Source organism: Enhydra lutris, unplaced genomic scaffold (genome assembly GCF_002288905.1).
Source record: "Enhydra lutris kenyoni isolate GAN:26980312 unplaced genomic scaffold, ASM228890v2 scaffoldscaffold45, whole genome shotgun sequence".
Lineage (NCBI taxonomy): Eukaryota > Metazoa > Chordata > Mammalia > Carnivora > Mustelidae > Enhydra > Enhydra lutris.
The window spans coordinates 13,731,492-13,754,981 of record NW_019154129.1 but is presented as its reverse complement, the minus strand read 5'-3'; the positions used below and the strand labels follow the sequence as shown (position 1 = coordinate 13,754,981).

Here is a 23,490-nt window from a genome sequence, read left to right as displayed (position 1 = left end):
TTTCCGGACCGGAACTTCCGCCTGCCGCGTGACACCAGGGCGGGCGCTTTATGAGGGCGGACCCGTGGGCGGGACAGAGCGAGGAGGACGGTATTAAAGGCCGGACGCTTCCGGTGGGGAGGATCTGTGGCGGGGCTTGCTGGGATCATGGCGGAGAATCACTGCGAGGTGCTGCCGCCGGCCCCGGGCGGCCTCGGGGCGGGGCTGGGGGCCGGCCTGTGCCGCCGCTGCAGCGCGGGGCTCGGCGCCCTGGCCCAACGCCCCGGCGGGGTGTCCAAGTGGGTCCGGCTCAACGTCGGCGGCACCTACTTCCTCACCACCCGGCAGACGCTGTGCCGGGACCCGAAATCCTTCCTGTACCGTCTGTGCCAGGCCGACCCCGACCTGGACTCGGACAAGGTGAGGGCCGCCCGACTCCCCGTCCCGGACCGGGGAGGCCGCGGCTGGTTGCCCGGGCGCCCACCGCCCTTGAGGACGCGCGGCCGGCCCGCCTCGGCTCGCTCTCGCCCCCTCCGCCCCCCGGCGGATCTTTCCCACGCCCCGGACCTTGCTGGGGATCCACTTTCTTTTCCCCCGTGGGAGCGCCTCGTCTGTGTCCCCGTGTACTTCGTGGCCCTGGAATCGGAGAGCCCTGGCCTCCTCCTCATCTTCTCGCATTCCAGACGTTTGCCTTCACGTTGGTGTGGGGGGGGGGGGTGTGACACGGGTGACCTGCCTTTCCCAGTGACTTGCATTTAGAGAGTTGGCGCTCCGTCGTTTACAGCCCCAACACGCGCCCACTCAGCACTCGCAGAAGGGGCCGTCCGTGGAGTAATTTCTCAAAGCGAAGGTTGCGCGGGCCGAGGGGTGGCAAGGAGGGACCAGGTAGGGATGTTTTTACCGGCTGCGTCCCCACCGGCCTCCCGAAAGGGGAGCTTGTCTTTCATTAAGGGCTCCTCCGGTGGTGCCGATCATAATGGAAACTGGATTATTCCCTTTGTGAGACCCGTGTGGCTGAGAAGAGCGGCTCAGGATCTGTACCGGCTGAGACTCGGAGAAGGCTCAGTCGTAAGAGTAGTTGTCACCTATATTTATCCCAGGCGGTTCACAACCTTCTAACTTTCCTGGGTCTTCTCAGTGGAGCGTACATAATTACACTTGGCTTTGTGCCTCGTCCGCTCAACGCTTGCCAGGCACAAGTCTTCCCAGAGAGATGCAGCTCCCTCTTCAAGTTTGGGAAGGCTGACGGAGCCCATCCTCCGGGTGGCGTGACCTTAGGATCCAGAAACGAGAGCTCCTGAGCTACCACAAGACCACTTGTCCTTGGCAGAAATCAGGGTTTGAGATGCCAGCGCTCCAGTCGTCCCCCTGACCGCGCCGCCGCCCCCAGCTGCTTCCACCGCTTTGACCCAGCTCTCCGCTGGTGGAGAACTGACCTCCCAGAAAATGGCAGACCTCTCCAGGACAGAAATAGGCTTTTGTTTGCTGTGATTTTCCTTTCATGGTGAGGGTGTACGTTTTTCTGTTGGTTGGTCGGTATTAAAACCCTGGGCCACAGCGGTCATTCACTGGGATTTCTACTCGAGAGTTCCTGTTTTATAGATCGAATCTGATTTTTAAAAATTTCTCTTGTCTGTTGCATTTTTTTTTTCTTCTTTGAGGCACGGTCTCTCTGTTCACTAAAACAATTAATTCAGAGCCAATGAACGATAGCCCTCGCAGTTAAGTCCATTCGTGCCTCCATTTTACTGTCTCAAAACGACTTAAAAAAAAAACAAACCATGCTTACTGTAATAACAGCCCTTTGGGGGAAGTAATTAACCCACCGGAACGCATCTGGTGCGGTTGCTTCTTGTCACCGTGGGGCGCTTCCCCGCATTTGATCTCCAGGTTTTAAGAGTGAAATTTAGAACACGAAGGAAATGCAGCAGATACAGTTTCTGTCTCATAGGATAGTTGTTAGTGAATAAGTGTGAGTTTTTGTCGAGCGTAATGGGAGTTTGCCAGAAAGAGTAATGCTGATTCACATCGGTCGGGGCCGGAGAGTGAGTTCTTTCCTTCAGATGAGCTGCAACGTGTAAGATACTGGGTCTCCTCAGTGCCGTTTCCCCCCTCTGCCTTTCTAATGAAAGAATGTCCCAGGGATTCACTCCTGGATAATTAGACCCTGTGTGAGAGGAAGCGGAGGCTGAGGGCGCAGGGGAAGGGGTGTTTGGAGGGGTGGGACAGCCAGTGATTATGACATGATGGAAGAGAAACAGGATGTTGATTCACTTGTAAAAACCTCGAAGCCCTCGCTTCATAGTTAAAATGGATGAAAGCATACCTGACAGATGTCCCTAGGGCTGGACGTCAGCACAGACCTGGTGGAAGGTTCCTGCTGGGCAGCTGGGCACCTGGAGAGTGTTTATTGAGCTCCTGGGCTCCAGCAAGCTGGTGCTTGGATAGGGGTTGAGTGGGGAGATTGGGGGGGGTGTTGTTCCATGGAAGGGGAGACCAGGAACCTTTTGGGAGCCTGATGGGTTGAAGTTCATTGGGAAAGTGCCTGGAGCTTGCTCTTAAACACTGCTGGAGCCTGTGGGAGAGGTGGAGTGATGGAGTGTTTTCTGAAGGCCACGAACAGGTTGTTAGGGAGGAGGTGGGGAGCAGGACTACAAGCGGTCCCCCTCCTCCTAAGTCCGTGTTCCCTCTCTCGGGACTAAGCCTGAGACCAGCTCTGGGCTGCAAACCCTTACCCTCCTGTCTCAGTGCTGACTCCAGCCCACGGCTGCCGTGCGGCTCTCTGTAGACCGGTCAAGTATGAATTCTCACTTCCTCAGTGGGGCTGCGTCTGGGGTGTTCATTTCAGCCTCTGCCCCCTGCTGTCTGGGTCATCTTCTCCCAGGTTCTCGTAAGGGGCGGGCGGGGTGTGACACTCCTTCCTGGAAGTGCTTGGTGAATGCTTGATGTGTGATTCATTGGGGTTAAGTCTCTTTGGATTCCATGGTACCTGGCCCATCGGGCACTGCTGAAAACAGGGTAGTGTTTGTTGAGAGCTGAATCAGCCCCTGTTTCGGTGTGGAGATGCTCTAGGAGTTGAAAGGGAAACAGGAAATACTGCTGCTTGGTGGTTGGAAACCACTCAGATTAAGTAGGATTTGGGATAGGTTCCGTGCTGCCCGAGCCAGGCCTGGAGAAAACCTGAGCTTTTGTCCTTGCAGATGCTGTGGCGCAGATGCGTCTTTGAGGGGTGGGGCCATCACAGGGCCTCTGGTGACCTGTCACTTGCAGCTCTTTGCCTGTGCTCACTCTGGGTGCGCTTGGCGTTGGCAAGAGTGCTGGGATTGGAGAGAGAGTGGAAGGGAGTTTACAGACACGGCCAAGTGATGAGGGATGTGGGTGGAAGTACAAACTTCTAAGTTGCTTGGCAAGAGAAGTGGGGATTCCTTAGAGTGGAAAGAGCAGATTACGCTCCAGGGAACCAAATCAGAGACGGAAGGCTAACTTCTCGAATTCCGAAGGGCATCCCGGGCACCCGTGAGAGCCGTGTTGTCCCGTCTGAGGCCCGGAGTGGGTGACCCGAGACTCTGGTGCATTTCATTTCACGCTGTGGTCAAGGATGTGGCTCTGAGCATGTTCTTAACCCTGGCCACGTGCCGCGGTTGGCCTAGGACCCAGGCCGAGGGAGGGGCCCCCGCCTTCCCCCTGTGCAGCAGGTGCTCGCTGGCAGAGCCCACAGTACATCTCCACAGGGCACCTGAGTGGACAGCCCCGGGCCCGAAGCAGCCTGTGAGTCCAGTCCAGGCCAGACCGTCCTAGGAAGGGACTTGCATTAAGTGAGAAGAGCTTGCCCTATGGCATCAGACACAGGCCCTGGGCCTGCAGCTGTCCCCGCCGTCTGCTGTCTGAGGGCAGCCCAGGCGGAAAGGGTCGCCTCTGCACTTCCTCTTTCTGCCCCGCACGGCGACTAGGCTTGGTTTGGAGTTGTGCTCAGAGCCACATCCTCAACCACAGGACCCCGTGGCCCACTGGGCTGATGCTGCTAATCGGTTTCCTCCCAGCTCGCTGACAGGGTGTCCGTGGCTGCTCTCACCCACGGCTGCGCGCTCACAGCTCCCTTCCAGGGCCACTGCAGGTCAGCAGTCCGTAAAGTCCTGTAAGTGAGCCGGCTCCGCACCGAGGGAGGTTTGCGCGTGGCCGGGGGCTCCCCCCAGACTGCAGAGCTCCAGAAACGTCCTGGCCGGCGCCGGTGTGCTGTGGGTACTGGGGACGGGGCGTCTTCTCTGGTGGCAGAGCGAGACTGGGGACTTGGGCCTGACTTGGACCTTTACCAGAACTTAGCCCGCTGTGCAACCCTGGGGTACGGAGGAGCTGTGAGCGTTGAGGAAGACGGTGCGGGCCACACCACCTCACACTGCTCCCTGTTTTGTTTTTAGAGAGGGCGCTTTCCTCTCTGCTTTGGAATTTGTCCTTGCTGCGGTTTGTGTCACGCGCGTAGCCTCTGAATTACCGCACGGCCTGGTCTGCGCTGCCAGCCTCGAAAGGCGCTGTGTGCGAGCCCGGCCCTCCTGTCCTCCGGCCCTCCGTGCTGGCCTCTTCGCACTCCACCCAGAGCTCCTGGCCGAGCTGAGGACAGGCCCGAGGGCGGCTTCCCAGCTCTGGAGCCTGGGCCGTCGGGGAGGGACACAGCTTCCTGGGCAGCCAGCGAGTTTTCTTGCAAGAAACGAGGTCTTCGAGCCTGGCGAACGTGACTCCAGGGTTCCGGTCCCATCCGCCTGCGTGTTCAGAATGGGCTTGAGGCGTCTGCGTGTGGGTGTGCACGAGTGTCTCTTCCCAACGTCCGCATTCCAGTGGCTTCTAGTTTCCTCAGCAGTTGGGCTTCTGGGATCTTGGCCTGGTTTTGCCAGTCAGGCTTGGGTGGCCCCAGTTGTGGAGGTGGTGAGCTGGGTCAGCTCCAGCAGAGAGGCTGAGGTGGGTTTTTGGAAACAGGTCAGGGAGAAGCAAGCCGCAGGGGCACTGGCCGAGCCCCAGCACTGTGCAGTGGGCAAGGAGTGGGGAGGTGCGGCGAGGTAGCAGAGGAGCCACGGGCCTGCCCTTCGGCCCCAGCAAGAAGGAAGGGTGAACTCCGCACCAGATCTGCCTGTGGGGCTGGGTGTGGGAAGAGAGCAGAGGCCGCCTTGGAGCCCGCAGGGCGGTGGCTGCGGGGGCAGCTGGCGGGGCGGGCTCGAGGGCTTCCCAGGAGCAGTGGGCTAGGCGTGAGGTGCGGGCAGTGTGGCGCCTGGGGCCCCAGGGGCTCTGGGCTTGAGGAGGCCTCCCCTCCGAGGTGGCCGAGGGGCGTTGCAGCTGGGGACCCTGGGTCAGTCACTGTGTGGTGCTTCTGCCCCAGGTGATTGTGGTGCCCCCCCACCCCGTTTCTGTCGCTCACTGGCTTTCTCGTGCTAGCAGGTTTATGTTAAACATGCACACTCACCCCAGAGTCAGTGATGTGACATGTGTAGAGGACTTAGGTGCAGGTGTTCTGAGGCTAGACCTTCTCGGGAGGGGAGCACCTGCGAAGGCCTGGCAGACACTTGGTCCCTGGCTTTGTGACATGAATGTTCACGGCAGCTGTGACTCTGACGGCTGGCTCTCGGGCTGGCCAGTCCACTGAGCACCTTGCCCAGGACTGTCCCTTGGCCCCCGGGTGACCCAGCCCCTGTGTATGCACAGGTGACCTGGCATCTGCTGTCAGTGCCCCCAGTCCTGCCACACTGAGTGGGTCACTCTGAACCACCCCCACGGGTTCCTGGGGTCCCGGGGGACCTGCCGTGGCTGAGTCTGAGACACACTTGCTGCAGGAGGAGCCTGGGCCTTGCGGGGGTCCTTTCATACAGGCCCCTGTGTTTGCTTCTGGGCGAGCCTCATCTGAGTCGGATATGCCATTCTAAATTGGGACACTCTGGGGGTCAGGGCCCTGGGAGCTGGGAGCCGTTGGAGGTCTGAGGGCGTTGTTGCCAGGGCCGGCACTGAGGTTGGGAACGACCCGGAACCCGGACACACGCACCCCGCCTCGGCCGCGGGTGGGCAAGGGAGTGGGAGTGCGCCTGATCTCAGCACACATAGGCGTCTCGGGGGGCTCGCGCAGGGAACGTGCAGTCAGAGCCTGCTGACACTCCCTGCGGCGGCCCGGGGGCCTGCCCTGGTGGATCCCGGGGCCACGGCTCTCTCCGGTCTCCGGGTCTTTGCCTCTCCTTTGTAATTGGTGACATCCCAGGCGTCTCCTGGACGGAGGGTTTGACAGACTGTAGAAAATGAAACAGAGGAGAGGGTGGAAGTTGAAGGTTTCTTGTGCAGATTTGGAACAGTCCCTCGAAACGGATCATTTTAGGGTACAAGCTGAGTATTTCTAATTAGGTTGATCGCAGATGTCGGTGCACAGAGAATTCTGTGCGTTTACATTTAGATTTTCACAGGGAGATGTGATGGAATTTTTCTCCCATTTAGCTCAGGACACTCAGCCCTCCTCATTTCCAGGCTCCAGTGGCTGGGCTTTATCCCACAACAAGGTGGTGGCAGAGTCCTGCTTCCCGGCGTGTTTGTGGAGGCCCTGGAGGTGGTGGAATGGGGCCAAGTGCAGACGCTCCACAGAGAGCGCGCTCCCAGAGCTCTTGTCCATTTAGAATCTTGGGGAGAGTTCGGCATCCCTGACCCTCACTCCTCATCACCGTTTCCAGGACCGGCTGGCCCCGAGGGATGAGCAGCCCCCGCCTTACCCATGGCGCTTTGCTGGGCAGTGCGTGCGATCCTGCCCCCTGCCCCTCATGGCCAGGTTTAACTTCTGGGTACAGAGTGAGTGGAGAGACCCTGGGTCTTGGGGGCTGCCTCCCGAGGGGCGCGGCTGTGTTTCTGCCCCTTGCAGAACGTTGTTTCCTAACCAGCGGTGTGGGCCGAGGATGCTGGGTAGGCCCGGAAAGGAAAGAACGGGCCAGGGTGGGGAGGGGACAGGAGTTTCAAGTCAGAATTGTCCTCTCTGCCTCTGTCCTTGTCGGGCTGCAGTTAGGTGTCTCCTGCGAGAGCATGTGATGTGGGCTTGGCCCTACCTTTGCTCACTGGCTCCTCTTGGAGAAATGACTGTGCACACAGGGCTCGTGGCCAGGGCGCAATCTCTGGCCTGGCCGCCTCCCTGCCTGGCGCCAGTGGCCCAGCAGCCCAAGCTTAGGGGTCCAGGCTTCAGACTTGCCGTGCAAACCAGCAGCTTGGCCTTGGAGTGGGTCCCCCTAGGATAGGGATCCAGGTGACCCGGACATCCTCGGGCTGCCCTGCTCCCGGCGTGCGGACTGACAGTCTGTGGGGAGTTGGCCCTCATTACGTATCTCTAAGCCAGGGCCAGCTTCCCCGGTTTCAAGTCTTTAAGGTGCATGTGTATTTTTAAAGCTAGCACTTCACAAGTAGGTCAGACGCTAATTCAGTGAGAAGTGGGGAAGGTCAACAGAGGGAAATGATTTGTCAAGAAAGGAGGCTTAATTCAGGCTCTTTTACAAAAAACACACAAAGCTTGCCACTCTACAAATGGAGCGCACACTTGCATGCGTCGAGGACAGGATGGCAAGAGGAGACGAGGGACTCGCAAGTCTTGCCACCAGCCAGCGTTTGTGTCCTGCTCCCATTCCCTGCTGCCCGTCGCCGGTGTGAGCAGACCGGGGTCCCCGCGGCGCGTGCGGACGAGGTGGAGCTGACCGCCTGCGGCCCTTGCTGCCCGCCCCCACACCCGTCGCCAGTGTAGGTGGCACCGAGATGCTGTTCTCCGGGCTTTTGCAGAAGTGAGCCCAAGATTTATATTCTGAATTGGGTTTTTTTGTTTGTTTCTTCTTTCTGTGTTGTGTGTTTTTCCTTATTTCTGCTGTGGGCGGGAGGTCCCGAGGGCTGCACGCCCAGCTCAGCCAGGGAGGGGCCGTGTCAGCGAGCCGGCTGCAGTGTCCTGGGAGCCCGTCTGCAGCCCACCCTTGCCGCGCTCAGCAGCATGAGAGCCTGCTGCCTCTGCGCATCTCGGTGAGAGTCTGTGAGCCTCTGGGCAGCAGCCCGAGATAAAGCCCAGTGGGGTTTTGGGGTCTTGGCGTTGGGCCCCCCGCACTTGCTGCGGAGGCTGAACCCACCCACCCCCACCCCCGACAAGCGCAGGTCCGAGTACAGGGAGGACGGCGTCCTGACACTGCCGCCTGGCCCCGCCTAACCTCGGACTCCATCAGAGCCAAACAAAGCCCCAGGAAGGAACCGGTCTGAGAGCCTTGGCGGGCCTCCACGGAAGAAACCGCTGTTGAGTTTCTGTAAGTGCTGCTCCTCGTTGGCAGGGCTGGGCAGGCCCGCTTGTCACCGGTAGGGGGTGGCACGTCCCAGGTGTCAGATGACATCTTGTCCTTCTGCCAGCTGTCTGTCGAGGTAGTGGTGAGCCGCTGGGTCATCCCTGAGCTTGGTGACGCACAGATGTCTTGCACTGGGCTCTTTTCACACCTGAGCTGGGGTTGGGGACAAGCCCCCGACTTCATGGCCACTTTTTGCCAGTAGGGAGACTGGTAGAGCATCCTTCCTCCAGAAGCTGGTCCGCGGGTTCCTTGGTCTTGCTCAGAGAATAGTAGGGGTCCAGAGAGATGGGAGGCAGGGGTCCATGGCAGGGTGGAGGGGGTCGAGCACGAGGATGAACTCGGGAGGTCTGTGTGTGGTTGGGACAGCGCCTTGGGGAACAGAAGCCCACAGGAGCAGGCCGTGGCCTGTCTTGCCAGGAGGTTGGGCTGAGTGCCTGGGTCCTGCCCACTGAGCATCAAGGGTCCAGGTCCCGGCACGCCCACATCCAGAGCCCTAATTGACTTGATGTAAGAAGAGCAGGTCTGCAGTGGGGAAGGGGGTGGCGTCAGGAAGCCTCTGGCACCTCCAGGCTCTGGCGGATGGGGGTGAAAAGTAGGGCCCTCATGTGGCCTACTGCCTGACGGTCAGGACACTTCCCGCTGCCCAGGGTCTGCGGCCAGTGTCCGTAGGCACAGACACCCAAGAGCTCCAGGTGTTCCCGCCACCATGCTCGCCCTGCAAGAGGTGCTGACACACTGTCCTCTGCGTGTCACACTGTCTTGGCTGGTCATGCTCCTGCTGAGGGTCCCCCAGAGCCCACCACACTGACCGCTCCATTGACTCATGGAGTCACCCTGTTGTCTCGAAGGCCTCCCTGGGGCCACAGGGAGCGGAGGTGGGCTCACGGGAGGTGCAGGACCCACCGTGGGCACTGGCGGACACGCAGCTGCTGTGTGGTCTGTCCTTGCAGGGCTGCCCCATGGGAAGGCAGCCTGGGCCAGGCCGTGCCCAGCAGACCCACGGCAGGTGTGCAGTGTCCTTGCTCATTTGGTCAGCAATCTCTGGGAGGCCTTGGGGCCACCTTGCCGTGGAAGACAGGCCTCTCCGCACAGTTCTGTGTGCTTCTCTGATCCCCTCCCCCGATGAGAAGTCCCTGCCACAGGTGCCCAGGGGAGAGTGTGTGTTGGGTCCTTCGTGCTGGGCAGCGTTGAGCCACACGGAGGCCGAACTGTGCCTTGAGCCACTGTCACCATGCTACCGAGGACATAAAGGGAGGTGAACTTGGCCTAGATGTGAGGTGGTGACACACGAGGGTGCGAGGCTGCCAGCTGCCAGAGGTGTGCACAGCTGCCTCCCGAAGTGCCGTGGCAGTCTGGTTGTGGGGTAAGGGACACACAGGACCCGCGTGCCTCTGCAGCCATCTCCATGCGGCCTGGCCTGGAGTCACTTGGGGGACCCTTGCCTTGCCCTCCGGGACTCAGGGTGCTCTCTTCCTCATAGGATGAAACGGGTGCCTATTTAATCGACAGAGACCCCACCTACTTTGGGCCCGTGCTGAACTACCTGAGACATGGGAAACTGGTCGTCAACAAAGACCTCGCAGAGGAAGGTGAGTTGGGGCCAGGCGCCCAGTGGACAAGCTGACTGGTCACTTGACACAGACCCCTCGGAGCCCGAGCGACAGGGGTGCGAGGAGCAGGCCCGACACACCTTCCCCTGCGGAAATCCCAGGTGCCCACGTCACCTCCCTGGCTCCCGGCTGCCTCTCTCCCGTGCCCCACGGGGCAGTGGGCACTGGTCTCCGGGAGGAGGAGTCTGGCCATGGGCTCTGGGCCGCGTCAGGAGCCTGGCGAGCGATGCCACTGGGGCTAGCGCTCCCTCTCACGGCGACTTTGGCTCGCACGGCGTTGGATGCGGCTGCTGGGTAAGCCCCGGGCGTGCTCCTTCCAGGGCCCTCTGCAGCCTCACCTCTGAGCGCCGTCTTTGCCGCCGCAGTCTGGCGCTGGGCATGGCGAGTGGGGAGCCTCACGCGTCCGCAGCCCTGAGCGGTCCAGGCACTTCTACTCCATGTGGGCTCTGGCTCCTGCTGGACTGCGGTCCTGTGGCCACCGCGGGACTGAACTGGGCTCACTCCTTGCACACTTGCTGCCTCCTGGTTGGTTTCCTTCCTGGGCCTCCAGCCTGGAGCCTGTGCCTTTTGGTCCTCTGCGTACACGTGCACTCACGTTGTGTGGCACCTTTTGTCTTGTTGGTGCATCTGTATGGTCCAAGCCGGAACTTCACAGCCTGTTCCCGGGGCGGCTTGCTCAGAGGCAGGCGCTTGCCGCAGACGGGCCCCCACCCCCGGCCTCGTTCCCGGCCTCATCCCCGGCCTCCTGGCCAGCTTCAAACAGCGCGTTCAGAAGGGCCCACGCGGCCGCTGGCCTGCCGCTGGGAGTGCAGCATGTGGAGCACCCCAGCACTCACCCACAGGTGTCGGGGACAGCGGCAGGCTGGTGCCAGGCCTGCGTTCCCTGACTTACACAGCCACACGCCGTCCTGAGAAGGACAGCAGAGGTGCGGCCGCCCACCGCCAGCCTCCTCCTCTGACTCTGCTGCCTGGGGACCTGGGTAGAGCGCGCCTGAGTGGAGTCCACAGCCCCAAGCTGCTGGCGCTGCCACTGTGGGGACACCACGCAGAGCAAGGCCTGGATAGGGCGGCCAGCATGGCCCTTCCAGAATGTGCAGGAGGGGTCCTGGGCCCGGAGCGTCCCTCAGAGGGTACAGCACAAGCAGCAGTCTTGGGGAAGAGAGGCAGCCCTAAACTGGCATGAATCCTAGAGCCGGGAGCAGCCCTCTCAACCAGCCTGTCTTCCAGTTGAATGGGGAAACCGAGGCACCAAGTGACAGACCTGTGTGAGGCCATCTGCCACCTCTGGGCCTCATGCGAGGGCAGTAGATGACCCGCGGGCGACGGAGGGAAAGTCTCTGAGTTCCATCCAGGGGTGCCCAGGGCAGAGCTCAGAGTAGATGTGTGTGCGACAGTGTGCCCAGTAGGCCACCTGGAGTGGCACGTGCCAGGGGTGTGTTCAGGAAGTGGGCCCTCTACCCTTGATCCCAGGGTGCCCCGCTGAGAGCCAACAGCATCTGCACGGCATCCGTTCGGAAAAGCTGAGGAGCTGCTGGGGGCCGGGCCGGGCTCAGGCCGTGGTCCACAGAGGGACAGGGGCAGGATGTTTATTCTTGGATCTGGAAGTTACTTTTTTCTATTCTAGGAGTACTGGAGGAAGCGGAGTTTTACAACATCACCTCACTAATAAAACTTGTAAAGGACAAAATTAGAGAACGAGACAGCAAAACATCACAGGTAAGACCCGTGGCTGTGGCTTCTGAGGCCTGCCACGGAGGCATAGCTCCCTCCCTCCCTTCCCACTGACCAGGGGCAGCCTTTGCAGGAGGCCCTAGTGCTGGCCCTGTCCCACTGGGTTTCCTCGGGCATCGTCCTAATGCCTGACAGCCTGCTCGCTAGCCGTCTCCCGTGGCACTGCCAGCTGGTGCCGTGGCCTGCACGCTGAGCATGTTCACACATTCCTGCCCAGCCAGCCCTGTGGGAGCCCCACTCCAGGGGGACAAGGCAGTGCCATGGGGGCAATTCCAGGGAGGCTTCCAGTGTGGAGCAGGTGTGGACATACCAGGGAGCATACTGGAGCAGGGTGCAGCAAGTGCAAAGGGCCTGCGGCTGGCAGTGCGCTCAGGGGTAGACAGTGGAGGTGGGGGTCCTGCAGGTCAGTGTAGGTTCCAGGAAGTCTTGGCTTTTCCTGGGAGAGGAGGGAGCAGTCAGCATTCCGTGTGCCCGCCTACGGGGCAGATCGCTTCGGGGAGCCCATGTGCACTTGGCCAGTCGGCAGAGTTGGAGCCAGTCGGTCATCTTCTGCAGAGGAGGTGCCGACAGGGCTGAGGCGTCCGTCTTTGCTAACGCACCAGTGCCACAGTGGCTGGCAGAGCACCAAGCCGTCTCCCGCTGAGCAGCACCTCTGGGGGGATGCCACGCGGTGGACGTGCCCTCAGGGCTGCCTTGGGTATCCGGAGTCTGCACCCACCTGAAGCCCTTTGGCCGCCTGTCCCATCGTGGGCTGTCCCGCTGGGTGTCTGGTGGGCCCCGAACTAGAGCTGTCAGCCTTTGCGAGAGGCTCACTGACTGCCTGGCCACTCAGAGTGGCCGGTCCCAGGCCACAGTGCTCCCAGCTCTCCCTCCTCCGGGTGCCCCTCAGGCACCAGGACAGCGGGGAAGGGCCCACGGAGGGGGCAGGAGACCGACCACGGGCTCCCTGGTCATTTGTGGCCACTTGCTGCCACTTTCCCCTCTGTCCAGCCGTCCTGCTTAATAAATGGGCTGACCCACGCGTGCAGCACTGAGGCCTGTGTGCCTCAGAGTCCCCCTCTGCCTGGTGGGGGTAGAAGAGCCCCTCCACAGGGCCTTGTCATTCTTGTCGTGAATGAGTGCACTGGGGCTGTGCGACAGCCGGCGCCCTCTCACTGTGACCACTGTGGCATGAGCTGCTGCCTTGACGTCCCAGCACGCGCGTGCCCTGCGTTACAGCTGCCACCTCCCACAGCAGGAGCAGCTCCGCGAGGGCAGGTGGGCACGTCCCTGGGGTGCTGTGAGCACCAGGCAGTGTGCCTGGCATGCAGCTCAGGGGAGGGCGGTGGGTGGGTGCCTGCCGCACTGGGGGACACACCAGCTTTTGGGAAGCTGCCTCACCTGAGGGAGGGCCTGGTCTGAGGCCATGTGTGGCTCCGCAGGCCTCCCCGCTGGCCCTCCCGGCTGCCCCCGCTCATAGCCGCGTCCTTGCATGCTCACGTCTAGCTCGGGGTGCCGTTGGGTTTCAGGATCATGACTCCCTGAACTTCGTGATTTAGAAGTAGAAGGATGTTTGACAGTGGATGAGGAGGAGAACAGCAGCTGTTCAGCCTGTTTTGCTTTGCCGGATGCGTTTGGGCTCACTCTGCGCACCGCGACCTGAGCCTGAGTGGCGCGAGCCTGCCCCAGGTCCCCCACGGGGCTGTCCCTAGTATGGGCCCGGGGACCGGGCTGCCGGGCTGGGTGCGTGCGGCCCGTCTCAGCCGCGGTTTTCGCTCTCGCAGGTGCCGGTGAAGCACGTGTACCGCGTGCTGCAGTGTCAGGAGGAGGAGCTCACGCAGATGGTGTCCACCATGTCCGACGGCTGGAAGTTCGAGCAGGTGAAGCCCGGGGCCCAGTCATGATGTGTCGGGGGCCTGCGGCGGCCTGTCACTGTCCTCCCGCACCCCGCAGACGGTGGCCTGTGCCTTGTCCTGACTGGATTGGTCACAGGTTCGGTGGGGTGGGTGGAGTTGTTCCTCGGGGCCCCCCGTGGAAGTCCCCATCCCCGCTTCCCCACACCCTTGTCTTTTAGTTCTCCGTCTTCCTTGAGCCTGTGCTTTGCAGGGACTGTTCTCTTCGCTCCCATCTGGCCTCTCCATGCGCGTGGGATTGACAGCCTGAGTGCGTCCCGGCCCGACCCCACCTTCCCGTCCCCTCACATCCCCTCCCACGCTGGCTGAGCAGATGGCGGCTTGGGCTCCTTTGTGCTACAGTTGGCACAGATGCCCTTCCCAGTGGGGCTGCTCTGTGGCCCCCAGTCCCTCTCCGGCCCTCGGCTCTGGTGCAGCTGTGCCCTCCACTCTGCCGGCCTGACGCGGGGGAGCGCGAGTGCTCCTTCCCTTTGTGGAGCCCGGGCTCCCCGCCTGTGCAGCTGCGGCCCACGGGGTGGCCTGGGAGCACGTCCGGGATGCTCACTCATTCGCGGGCACCTTTTCCACAAAGTGCCCACTGTTCCTGTCCCTCGGGCAGGGTGGGACTGAGGCTTGGACCTGTGACCCGGCCCGGCCCCCCAGCCCCAGGTCTCAGCTGCCCGGCTCGCCAGGCCCCTCAGGCCTCAGAGCTTTCTGCTTCTGTCCAGTGCAGGTTCCAGCTGCGGCAGGCAGTCCCATGGGAGAGAGGGTGGGAAATGACAGGCTCATCCCAGGCTCCCTTCTGATTAGGCCACACCTTTTCTTTGGGTCCTTTGAAACAGTGGGTCATATGGTAGAGCATGCTTGGAGTCCCCTTAAAATGTCACGAAGACAGCTGCACAGTTTGCGTTCTCCCTCCCATCCGGGGGGCCTGGCAGGGTAGCAGCGTAAGCAGCTGGGCCCTGCGGCCACCAGGGCTGCTCTCCGTGTCCTCTCACGGTGTTGCCTGCGTGCTGGGGATCCAGGGAGCGTCTGACCTCGTTACACTCGTGCCAGAGACCGTGCAGAGACAGAGGTCCCCTCCCGTGCCCCTGGTGTCCTCCCTTGCCGTGCGGCCCAGAGAAGGCAAACCGGTCAGGGCATTGACCTGGCCGCCATCGCCGGGAGCAAAGCCCCTCTACCTCTCTCGCTGAGGAGGAGAATCTCTTGCCCCCTGCATGGGCCTCTCCCTTCCTCTCTGTGCTCAGCGTGAGGGCTTTGTCCTTAGCTCCCCCGAACAGGTCCCAGACTCCTCTCGCACGCCAGGTTCCTCTCTTGTCCCTAAGTCGTTGTTGCTGGAGGATGGGCTCCTCCTAGTTCTTGCCGGCGAGACTCCAGAACCAGTCCCGTTTGACGAGGTGTGCTCTCCTTCCCAGAAGCAGGAGCCGGGCCTGCTATAGGACAGTGGGGTCAGAGCCCTCACAGGTGTTGGCGTCAAGCCCGGGGTCAGCCCGTGGTGAGCGCAGGCGAGAACAAAGTTCTCGAGGTTGCTTTGGCCGCCCCAGGGTCTGCAGGGGGCAGGGTACATCTGTCCAGAGAGGCAGGGAGACACCTCTCCGGGGCACACCCTCCAGCGGCCGGCCCGCCGTGCTCTCCCGTCTCTGGCCAGACCGGCTGCACGGCCGGTGCGCTCTGCTTGCTCGGCCTTGCCCTCCGTCCGCCCCCACGCTGTTCTCATCCTTCCCGCGCTGCACCTCGAGGTCCCCCAGCCCCTGGCCTTCTCCAGCGTGTGCAGCCAAAGAGCGAAGGCCCTTCAAGGCACTCGTCAGCTCAGCGATCCTGCCCTGGAAAGCCTCTCTGTGGTGTGAGGCTGCCTCTGGCCTCATTTTGCTTCCAGAAGCACATGAGTCTGTGCTGGCTCTGGGGCGGGCTGGAGCAGACCAGCCGGCTGTGTGTGTCCCTGTCACTGGAGCAGACCGGCCGGCTGTGTGTGTCCCTGTCATATGCCACCAACACCAGCTCAGCCTGAGGTCCTGACCGTGTCCATCTCTGAGATTCAGGCTCCTTGGGCCTGGCGCCTGCATCCCATCCCCTCCTGCCCCAGAGTGTGTGCCCTTTCCGGTTACTAGCCCTGCTAGGAGAAGGTCAGCTCAGGCTTCCCCTGGGAGTTCGTTTTCAGCCTGTGCCAAAGGCCTCAACTTCACCACCTGCTCTGAGCCAGCTGCCCCTGCCCCCTCCCACCTCCCAGCACCGGGGCCTTCCTCTCCCATGGGCCCCACAGAAAGTCTGGGAGAGCTGAATGGCCCAGCCACGATGGCCTGTCCCGTGCGTGGTGTCCTCATGGGGTGGCGTGTGTGCATGTCTGTGCCGTGTACGGCTGTGTGGGGATTTCATTAGAAATTAGAAACCTCTTGGCCACAAGCTACGCTGGCTGTCCCCATCGTGGGCTCCCGGGCTGGCGTGTCCCTGCCGGCGGGAGGACCAGGCTCGTGCTGCACTGGCCCCATGGTGCTGCCCTTCTCTCCTCCCAGCTGGTCAGCATTGGCTCTTCCTACAACTACGGGAGCGAAGACCAGGCCGAGTTCCTGTGTGTGGTCTCCAAGGAGCTGCACAGCTCTCCGTACGGCACGACCAGCGAGCCCAGCGAGAAAGCCAAGGTGGGTGACCGCGGGCGCCTCCAGCGCTGACCCTCCGGCTCCCGTCTGTGGGGGGCTTGTCCGCCTCGTGCTCTCCTTCCTGAGAGTTCTTGCCCGATGCGTCCACAGAGTCCCACAGGGATGACACGGGGGTCCGGCGGGCCGCCGTGATGGAACACCACAGGTGGTGGAGCGAGGGGTCTTAGAGCAGGGGCTCCCCTTGAGGCAAGCCCTTGTGGCGTCTGCAGCCCACGCTCTCTGCCCACACCTCTTTGGACAGGCAGAGTTGCTTCTGGAAGTCTGTGTTTCGATGCCAGTTTGGATGGATTTCCTGGGGCTTGGGACATCTGGGCTGGAGAGTGAGGTCTCCCAAGAGGTCCCTGTCTTAGCCACATCCGACCACGTCTTGGGGGTCATGTTTGATTTGAACAGGGAGCAGCAGATCATGCAGAGGCTCTGATTTCCAGGCTCCTCAGTGGTGGCTCGGCCCGGGCTGTCCCTGTGGGAACTGGCTCCCTGGTGGGCGCAGGCGCCTCCGTCTCCCAAGGAGGGCAGGGGCTCCCGGGGTCCACTCAGGGCGGCCCCGCTGGGTTTCACGTTAGCTTCACGGCATGGAGCAGCAGCGGGTGTCGCCCCTAGGGTCACGGACTCCAGATGCTTCTGCCCTGGGCTGGCTCTACCCGGCGGGACTCCTGGGCCTTGGAGGCTGGTGGTGGCCTGTCAGCCCTGAAGCCAGTTCTGAGGGGAGCCAGCCCAGAGGATTATAACCAGTGACATTAAATTGGGGGCTCCTGATGCTTCCTGACTCTCAGCTCCCTCCCTCCGCCCCAGGTGGCCCCTGGTTGGTGCTACTGGCCCAGAACTGCCTTGTGACCCTTTCAGGGCCTTCCTTGGAGGTGTGGCCTTAGGAGCAAACAGCACGGTTCCCGTGCGTGTTAGCCTTCCCATGGTGGCCATCCTCACGGGGCTCTTGGCATGAAGCAGTCCCATGTCTTCACGACGGGGCAACTGTCTGGCACCCAGCGTGTCCAGGCCACTCCCCTGCTGCCCGGGACAGGACTGGGGGGGGCAGTGCTTGGCCCAGGGACGTGCTTCCTGTTGAGTCTGGGGTGGAAAGTGACCCCCGCCCCGGGGGCCCCAAGTGTCGTGAGGAGCCATGTCTTTCCGAGCAGTTGCCGAATTACGATGTGGGATGTTCACCTGTGGAAGCTCTGGTCTCTGAACTTGAAGTCTTTGTCGCTGTGCTTGAGCGGGATGGCCGCCTGCGCTCCTTTCCATCCGGGCGCTCTGCGGCTGCACCTCTGCTTTGAGGGAGCTCCAGGTGTGACCCCAGATCCTTTGCTTTTGAAAACGTGCCCTGCTTTTTTCTCCAAAAATACTTGGGTCTGAAGCATGGCTGTCACTGTGGCTCCTAAACGGGGACAGTGGCAGGAGCTCCCCAGGAGGCAGAACGTGGTTGGCGCCTCCAGAACGCTGCGCCAGGCGGGCCCAGTGACCTGGGGATACCAGACACAGCCTGGTTGTACAGTGCCGCGCCTTCGGGGGGCGCCAGGGGCCAGCCTCCCAGCGCCGGGCGGGATAGGATGGGCTGCTTAGTGAGGGCAGTGGTACACGAGGGTCGCCCACCTCCGCCAGATCAGGGGCCTCCCAAACCCATCTGCCAATCCGAGCTGAGCTGGGGGCTTGCAGGACTCACTGAGGGGACCCTGGGACAGAGAGGGAGGGCGTGGGGCTGAGGCCTGGAGCCACGAGCCCTGTGTCAGCGCAGGGCTCCTCTGCCGAGTTGGGACAGGTGGGGGACACAGGACATAGCCCACTGGGGGTGTCCCTGCCTCCCCATGCAGGGATTTAACTGGTGACACCGACAAGATCGGTAGAGAACTGATGAGTGACTGAGCATCCACTTGCCTGAGCGCCGCTTCCAGCCCCCTGGCCCACTGAGCCCACCCCGTCATGTTCCTAGACCGTCTGTGTGGCCTGGAGGTCACGGCCATTCCACGGCCAGTAGCAAAGGCCTCACCGCAGTCTGGGCAAGATTCACTTCCTCACTAAAAAGAGGGCAGGAAGGTCTGGAGCCTTGGGAGCGCCAGACCTGGAGGCAGAGGGGCGTCTCCGGCCAGGGTTTCCCTCCATGGCACGTCTGGGCGCGTGGGTTCGGGGCCCAGGACCTTCACACGAGACTGGCCCGTCTCTGCTTCACCACCCAGCACGGTGGGGTGGGGGGTGTCCTGGCCTCTGTGCTTGGGCTTCCCCAGCCGCCGCGCCGTCCCAGCCCGCGCTCACACTGCCCTCTCTTCTTCTCCCTTGCCGCATGCTGCGTGCCGGGCCAGAGTGACGACGAGGACGCGGGTCACGATGGGGATGACTCAGATTAAGTGTAAATGTCCTGGTGAGCTCTGTCACCCTTTAGTGACCACTCACTTTAGTCTCCTTGACCCCAGCCTTTCCTCCACTGCGCTTTCTCATTCCTGTAGTGGACAGAGAACCTTCCGCGCTAGACGCTGACTGTAGACGTGCAGCGGAGCCAGCCTGTCTGGGGTGGGGGCTGCCGGCCTGTTTCCTCTAGGGTCTCCGCGCGGGTGGCATCGGGACCTCGGCTGGGGGGCCTGAGAACCCTGTGCATTGGGCCCTACAATGCCCTCGTCGCCATGGGTGTCTGTGGGCAGGGACACGGCCTGGCCCTCCTGTTGCTCTGCCGTGGGCTCAGAGCCCCAGAGCCAGGGCTGCACCTCTGCCCCGAGCCTCAGGAGAGGGATGCCGATAGACGGGGGTCTGTGAGGACCTTCTGTCCATCTGCCCTGTGGGGGGGTCTCCGCAAACGCCCCTCCGCCCCAGCCGCTCCTCACCCCGCCGCCACTCCCCGCTACACGGGTCTGGAGCCCGACTTCTCCCCGCGAGCCGGGGCTGCCTGCTCTGTGCCCTCAGCTTGCACACAGGGAGTCGAGGCCCAGAGAGGGCAGGTTGCAGTTGGGCGAGCCGCGCGCTGTCCACGGGGACCCCCTGCTCCCTCCAGGCCCCCCACCCCCTGGTCGCGGGCCAAGCCACGCCGATTGGGGGCCCTCAGCTTGCACCCTAGGAGCCGCTCGGGCGAGGCATGTGGCCAGCCAGTCCCCGGAAGGTTGACCGCCGGCCGTGAGCGGTCTGGACTGGGACCGCAGATGGAGAGCAGCATTTACGTGTGCGGTCACTTTCTGGTGACTACGTACACATACAGCATGTTCAGTCTTGCCTCTTGATCCACCAGCCCTCACGCACTTGTCACCCGGGTCCCTGAGACAGTTTGCCGAGCCCTGGCCTGGACGAGCACGGTCCAGGAGATACACAGCCCGAGTCCGCCTGTCTCTTCAGACTCTCTGGTAGCCACGTTGAGAAAGTCAAGAGCAACGTGGACTTAAGCTAATCCTATCAGTTGAGTACGTGCAGAACCTCAGATCACGGAGGTGTCTGACCGTCCTCACTCAGTCTCTGCAAGCAGACGCATGGTGCGCGTCTGCAACCCACCTCTGTTCGAGTGGCCACGCTGACCTGGCCGGCCGGCTGCTGAGCACGCCTCACGGCCTGTGACAGGAGCCTGGCTGGGCAGCGTGGGTCCCACGGTGGCCCTGACTCTGCATGGTGAAGCAGTGTTCCCCTGCCCTGGCCTATCCGAGGGGTTGCTGCCTGGGGGGTGCTGTGGGTCCCTGTGGGCGGTGGCCCGGGTAAGATCCTGTCCCGGGCAGAAGGGCTGTGACTGTCACAGGTCTAGAACTGCTTTTCAGTCCTCATCAGGAGATAGTTTTGGGGGCTGACTCCGGTGGGGCAGCCCCTCTGGCGTGGCCACCTTGTTCCGGGCCACGTTCCGGGGGCACGGGCTTCATCCTCTCTCCTGCGGACTTAGACACTCCGTGTTCTCTGCTGGGCCCCCATGGAGTGAGAGACAGCTCTGCTTCGAGGGCGCCCACAGATCCCAGCTTGCCCGGCAAACAGTGAAGATGGTGGGGCTGAGCCCAGCTCTGTAGGAGTAGCAGGGACCTGTGTGTGACAGCCCCAGGTCCCCTCTCCAGTCCGCATCCCTCTGACAGGGGCATCCTGGGCTGTCCCAGCCAGCTGACAAATCCTACTAGATGTAAGGCCCTGTCATGGTACAGGCCGAGGAGGGACGTTCAGTCCAGGGCGCTGCTCTGCCATCACAGCAGAAGGTGCATCCTACAGGGGGCAGAGTGGGGTCCCAGGCGGCGGGCGCAGAGGGCAGGAGAGTATGCAGCCATGCCAGCCGGGCGTTCCGGAGCCCTCCGAGACGTGGCAGGCGCGGGCCCAGGGGCTGACAGCGGTATGTAAAGCACCAGGGCAGAGGCCGAGTGGCCCTCAATAGCTTGGGCCTTCTTGAGTGGTTCCATACGAGCCCTCGGTGACTGTGATTGACCAGTGCCCTGCTCCTGTGGCCTTGCTGCTCTGGGCATCCCCCTGACTGCCCAGCCTGGGAGCAGGTGGCCAGGAGCTGCTTTTTGGCCAGAGGGTCCATGTGGGCCTGGACCTGGCGTGAGAAGGCTGGCCCCTCCCAGGGCCCAGCCCCACGTTGTGCCCAGGTCTGGGACTCAGAAACAGTGTCCCCAGAGCTGTATGTGGCTCAGCTCTGGAATCCAAGCAGAAGATGCCCCCAGGAGGCTCCTGTCCATGGCCGATGGCACGGGCCACCATACAGCACTGGCCATGGCTGCACTGGGCCAGGCTGGGACTCTGGCATGTCTCATGGTTCTGTACTGCGTGTGTTCATCGAAACAGCGAGAGAGATGCCGGCTCTGCAGGTGTCCACCTGTGCTCAGGGCTGAGGGAGGCTGGGGGCCCTCTCTCTCGATAAGGAGTGAGAAAAACAGGGACAGGCATGGTGGCCAAGAGGCAGGGGACTCTGCAGGGGTGCAGTGAGGAGAGGCTGGCGGCCTTGAGGCAGCAAGGCCTGCCGGGCAGCAGCAGCGTTTGGGCTGAACTGGTGGGTGTGGAGGTGATGGGGTAAGCCTGGGGGCCGGGGCTTAGGGGTCGTGTGACTGGGGCAGGGCTGAGGGGACACCCAGGGGACTTGGTTTGTGATGGGGCCAGGAAGGAGAGGAGGTTGGGGTGGGGCCCGCTGATACATACCCCCAGGCCCCTGGCGGTGCAGCTGTGTCTACAGCCCAGGACCTGGCCAGGCTGGACGCTCAGGAGTTGGAGCCTGGCAGCCAGGCTCTGGCACCTGCAGGAGAGCAGCGGCAGCCATCAGGGGGTGCTCCCAGGGACCTCTGGGCACTTGGTAAGGAGCCAAGTCCCAGGTGCCTCTCCCCAACACGTCTCAGGCCTCTCCAAGTTGGTCTAGAGGCGCCTGGTGGGGGACAGGCCGGCTGCTGAGGTGGGAGGCTGGGGCGTGTGTCTGCCATGGGTTGGGATGGAGATCTGGAGGGGCCCCCCAGCCGAGGGTCTCTCAGCCTGTTCTTGGCCCCTGAGCCCCCTGCAGGTGGACTTGGGGTCTTGGGCCCTGCTCCCAGAGCAGTGCTTTGCTTCAGGGCCCTGTGGCTCCCAGCTGGCAGCCGTCTGCAGCCCCGTCCAGCACCCAGGACCTCACTGTCTGTGTTTGGCATTTTCAGATTTTGCAAGAACGGGGTTCAAGGATGTGAGAAGCACAGTGTTGACGACTGAAGAAACATTTTATCTTGTCCCAAGTTGCAACGATCTGCCACATGGAGGAAGCTTGGCCGTGAGAAGAAACCTGTGTTTGACAATTTCTCTATAGAGATCTGGGTGTGGATCCTTTTTTGCCTCTGAGGTGGGCGGTGAGAGACGGGACCCGCCGAGGCCGGGCGTCCCCACTTGGAGCAGGCCTGCTAGCCAGGTGGGTGTCCCTACAGGGGCCCCTGTGCGGCGTTCCCTGGGCTGCCTGGGCCTGAGGCAGGATGCTTCCAGCCAACCCCTGTAATCACCGAAGGTCATTTAAAGGACAGCGCTCTTGGTGCTAACATGAACAGTCTGACGGAGCCTGGGCCTTGTTGGCAGGACGTGGCTGCAGCGCCGTGGCCCCAGGCTCCAGGTGCCCGCTGGTCACCCACTCACGCACCAGGCCCTGGTCCTCGGGTCACGGAGTCCGCACAACCTCCCTGGAGGAATGGTTGGCGATTTCTCACAGCTGTGGCGTGTGGCTCCTGAGAGAGGCAGCCTCTGCGTGTTCACTACTTCCCGGGCCTCGCCCCTGAGGCCTGGCCTCCTTCAGAGCCCAGCTCCCCCGGCCTGACCCCACCTGGAACAGTCGAGGCTTCTCCACTTGTGTTTTCCAGGCAAGAGAACTTTGCATCCCTTCTTCCCCAGTGTGGACGGACTACCCAGAGTGCTTAGTCCTTAGAAACGCCTACAAACGCGGCTGCATTCAGACGGATGTGTTACGTCATTGAGAGGGGGTAGCAGTTTGGTGCGGCCCGGCCGCGGGCCTGTGGGGAGCTGCTGCTCGTCAGTGCCTTTGTCTCGCCTGGGATGGAGGTCGGGGTGGGGGCCTGTCCGCCTGGCTTCCGGAGCCGAGACTCCAGGTCACGCTGAAACCCGAATGTTTACAGTGCGTCACCAGTCTCTCCCTCTACCCGGCTCGCTCGTTTTCTTCGTCTAACTATGCAGTTCTCTCTGGGGTTTGGGGTGTTTGAGATGCGCCCTGTACAGGCTCTGCCCGCGGGACACGACGCTGGAGGGACCAGAACCCCTGTAAACCGCGCCGCCCGCTTGCTCTGAGGACAGGCCTTCCCTAGCTGTCGGGGGACTGTCAGAGCTGGGGGGGGGCTGGCTCGGGGGTGCTCAGTCTCCAGTGCTTCCGGAGGCTTCTTCCCTGCGCCCTCCTCTTCGCCAACAACCTGATGAACCAGGTTCTCCGGCGCCCAGGACTTACCTCCTTCTCTCTGTAAGGTCTCATACGTTGTTCAATGTTTGGCTTCAGATTCATCGCAGCCTTTCTGGAGGGCGCCCTGAGGCCCTGGCGACCCATCCTCCCGGTGCGCCTGGGGCGGGGGCAGCCCCTCGTTGGCCTTGGGGTGTACCTGTGGGCGCTGCTGGCCACGTAGCGTCGTTTGATTCATGATCTTGACATAATAGATAGGCTTGTGGTTTTTTAATTTAAAGATATTAAGACTTTAATTCACTAAAATTTATTCTAAGGGGATATTTATACTTTTATACTTTTTTAGGTATCCGTATTTTATCAGCTTACAGTTTAATGCCTAAGTTTCCCCTGGAAATAGCAAATAAAATTGTGTATTTATGAATGACAATAACTGTTAGTGTCTCAAAATGCACAGAGAAGGGGCTGCTGCGCAAGCGCTAAAAGGCTCACAAGGGCCAGTCTCCCACCTTCGCCGGCCTACGCCCTGCTGGCATCCTGCCC

At 61.9% G+C, this 23,490-nt stretch overlaps 1 protein-coding gene across 1 annotated transcript; it reads left to right on the top strand.

The window, feature by feature from the left end:
• Nucleotides 1-145: 145 nt before the first annotated feature.
• On the top strand, nt 146-23,368 carry LOC111156048 (potassium channel tetramerization domain containing 5). Its single transcript, XM_022516628.1, has 6 exons — nt 146-399; nt 9,778-9,886; nt 11,532-11,623; nt 13,402-13,497; nt 16,020-16,145; nt 21,719-23,368. Exons 1-6 carry the CDS (start codon nt 148-150, stop codon nt 21,746-21,748), a joined length of 705 nt encoding a protein of 234 aa, XP_022372336.1. The 5' UTR covers nt 146-147; the 3' UTR covers nt 21,749-23,368.
• Nucleotides 23,369-23,490: the final 122 nt, after the last annotated feature.

Coding starts and splice junctions, on each gene's coding strand:
- LOC111156048 (XM_022516628.1), top strand. CDS start 148: ATGGCGGAGAATCACTGCGAGGTGCTGCCGCCGGCCCCGGGCGGCCTC. Junction 11,624..13,401: donor GAGACAGCAAAACATCACAG/GTAAGACCCGTG, acceptor TCGCTCTCGCAG/GTGCCGGTGAAGCACGTGTA. Junction 16,146..21,718: donor AGCCCAGCGAGAAAGCCAAG/GTGGGTGACCGC, acceptor TGGCATTTTCAG/ATTTTGCAAGAACGGGGTTC.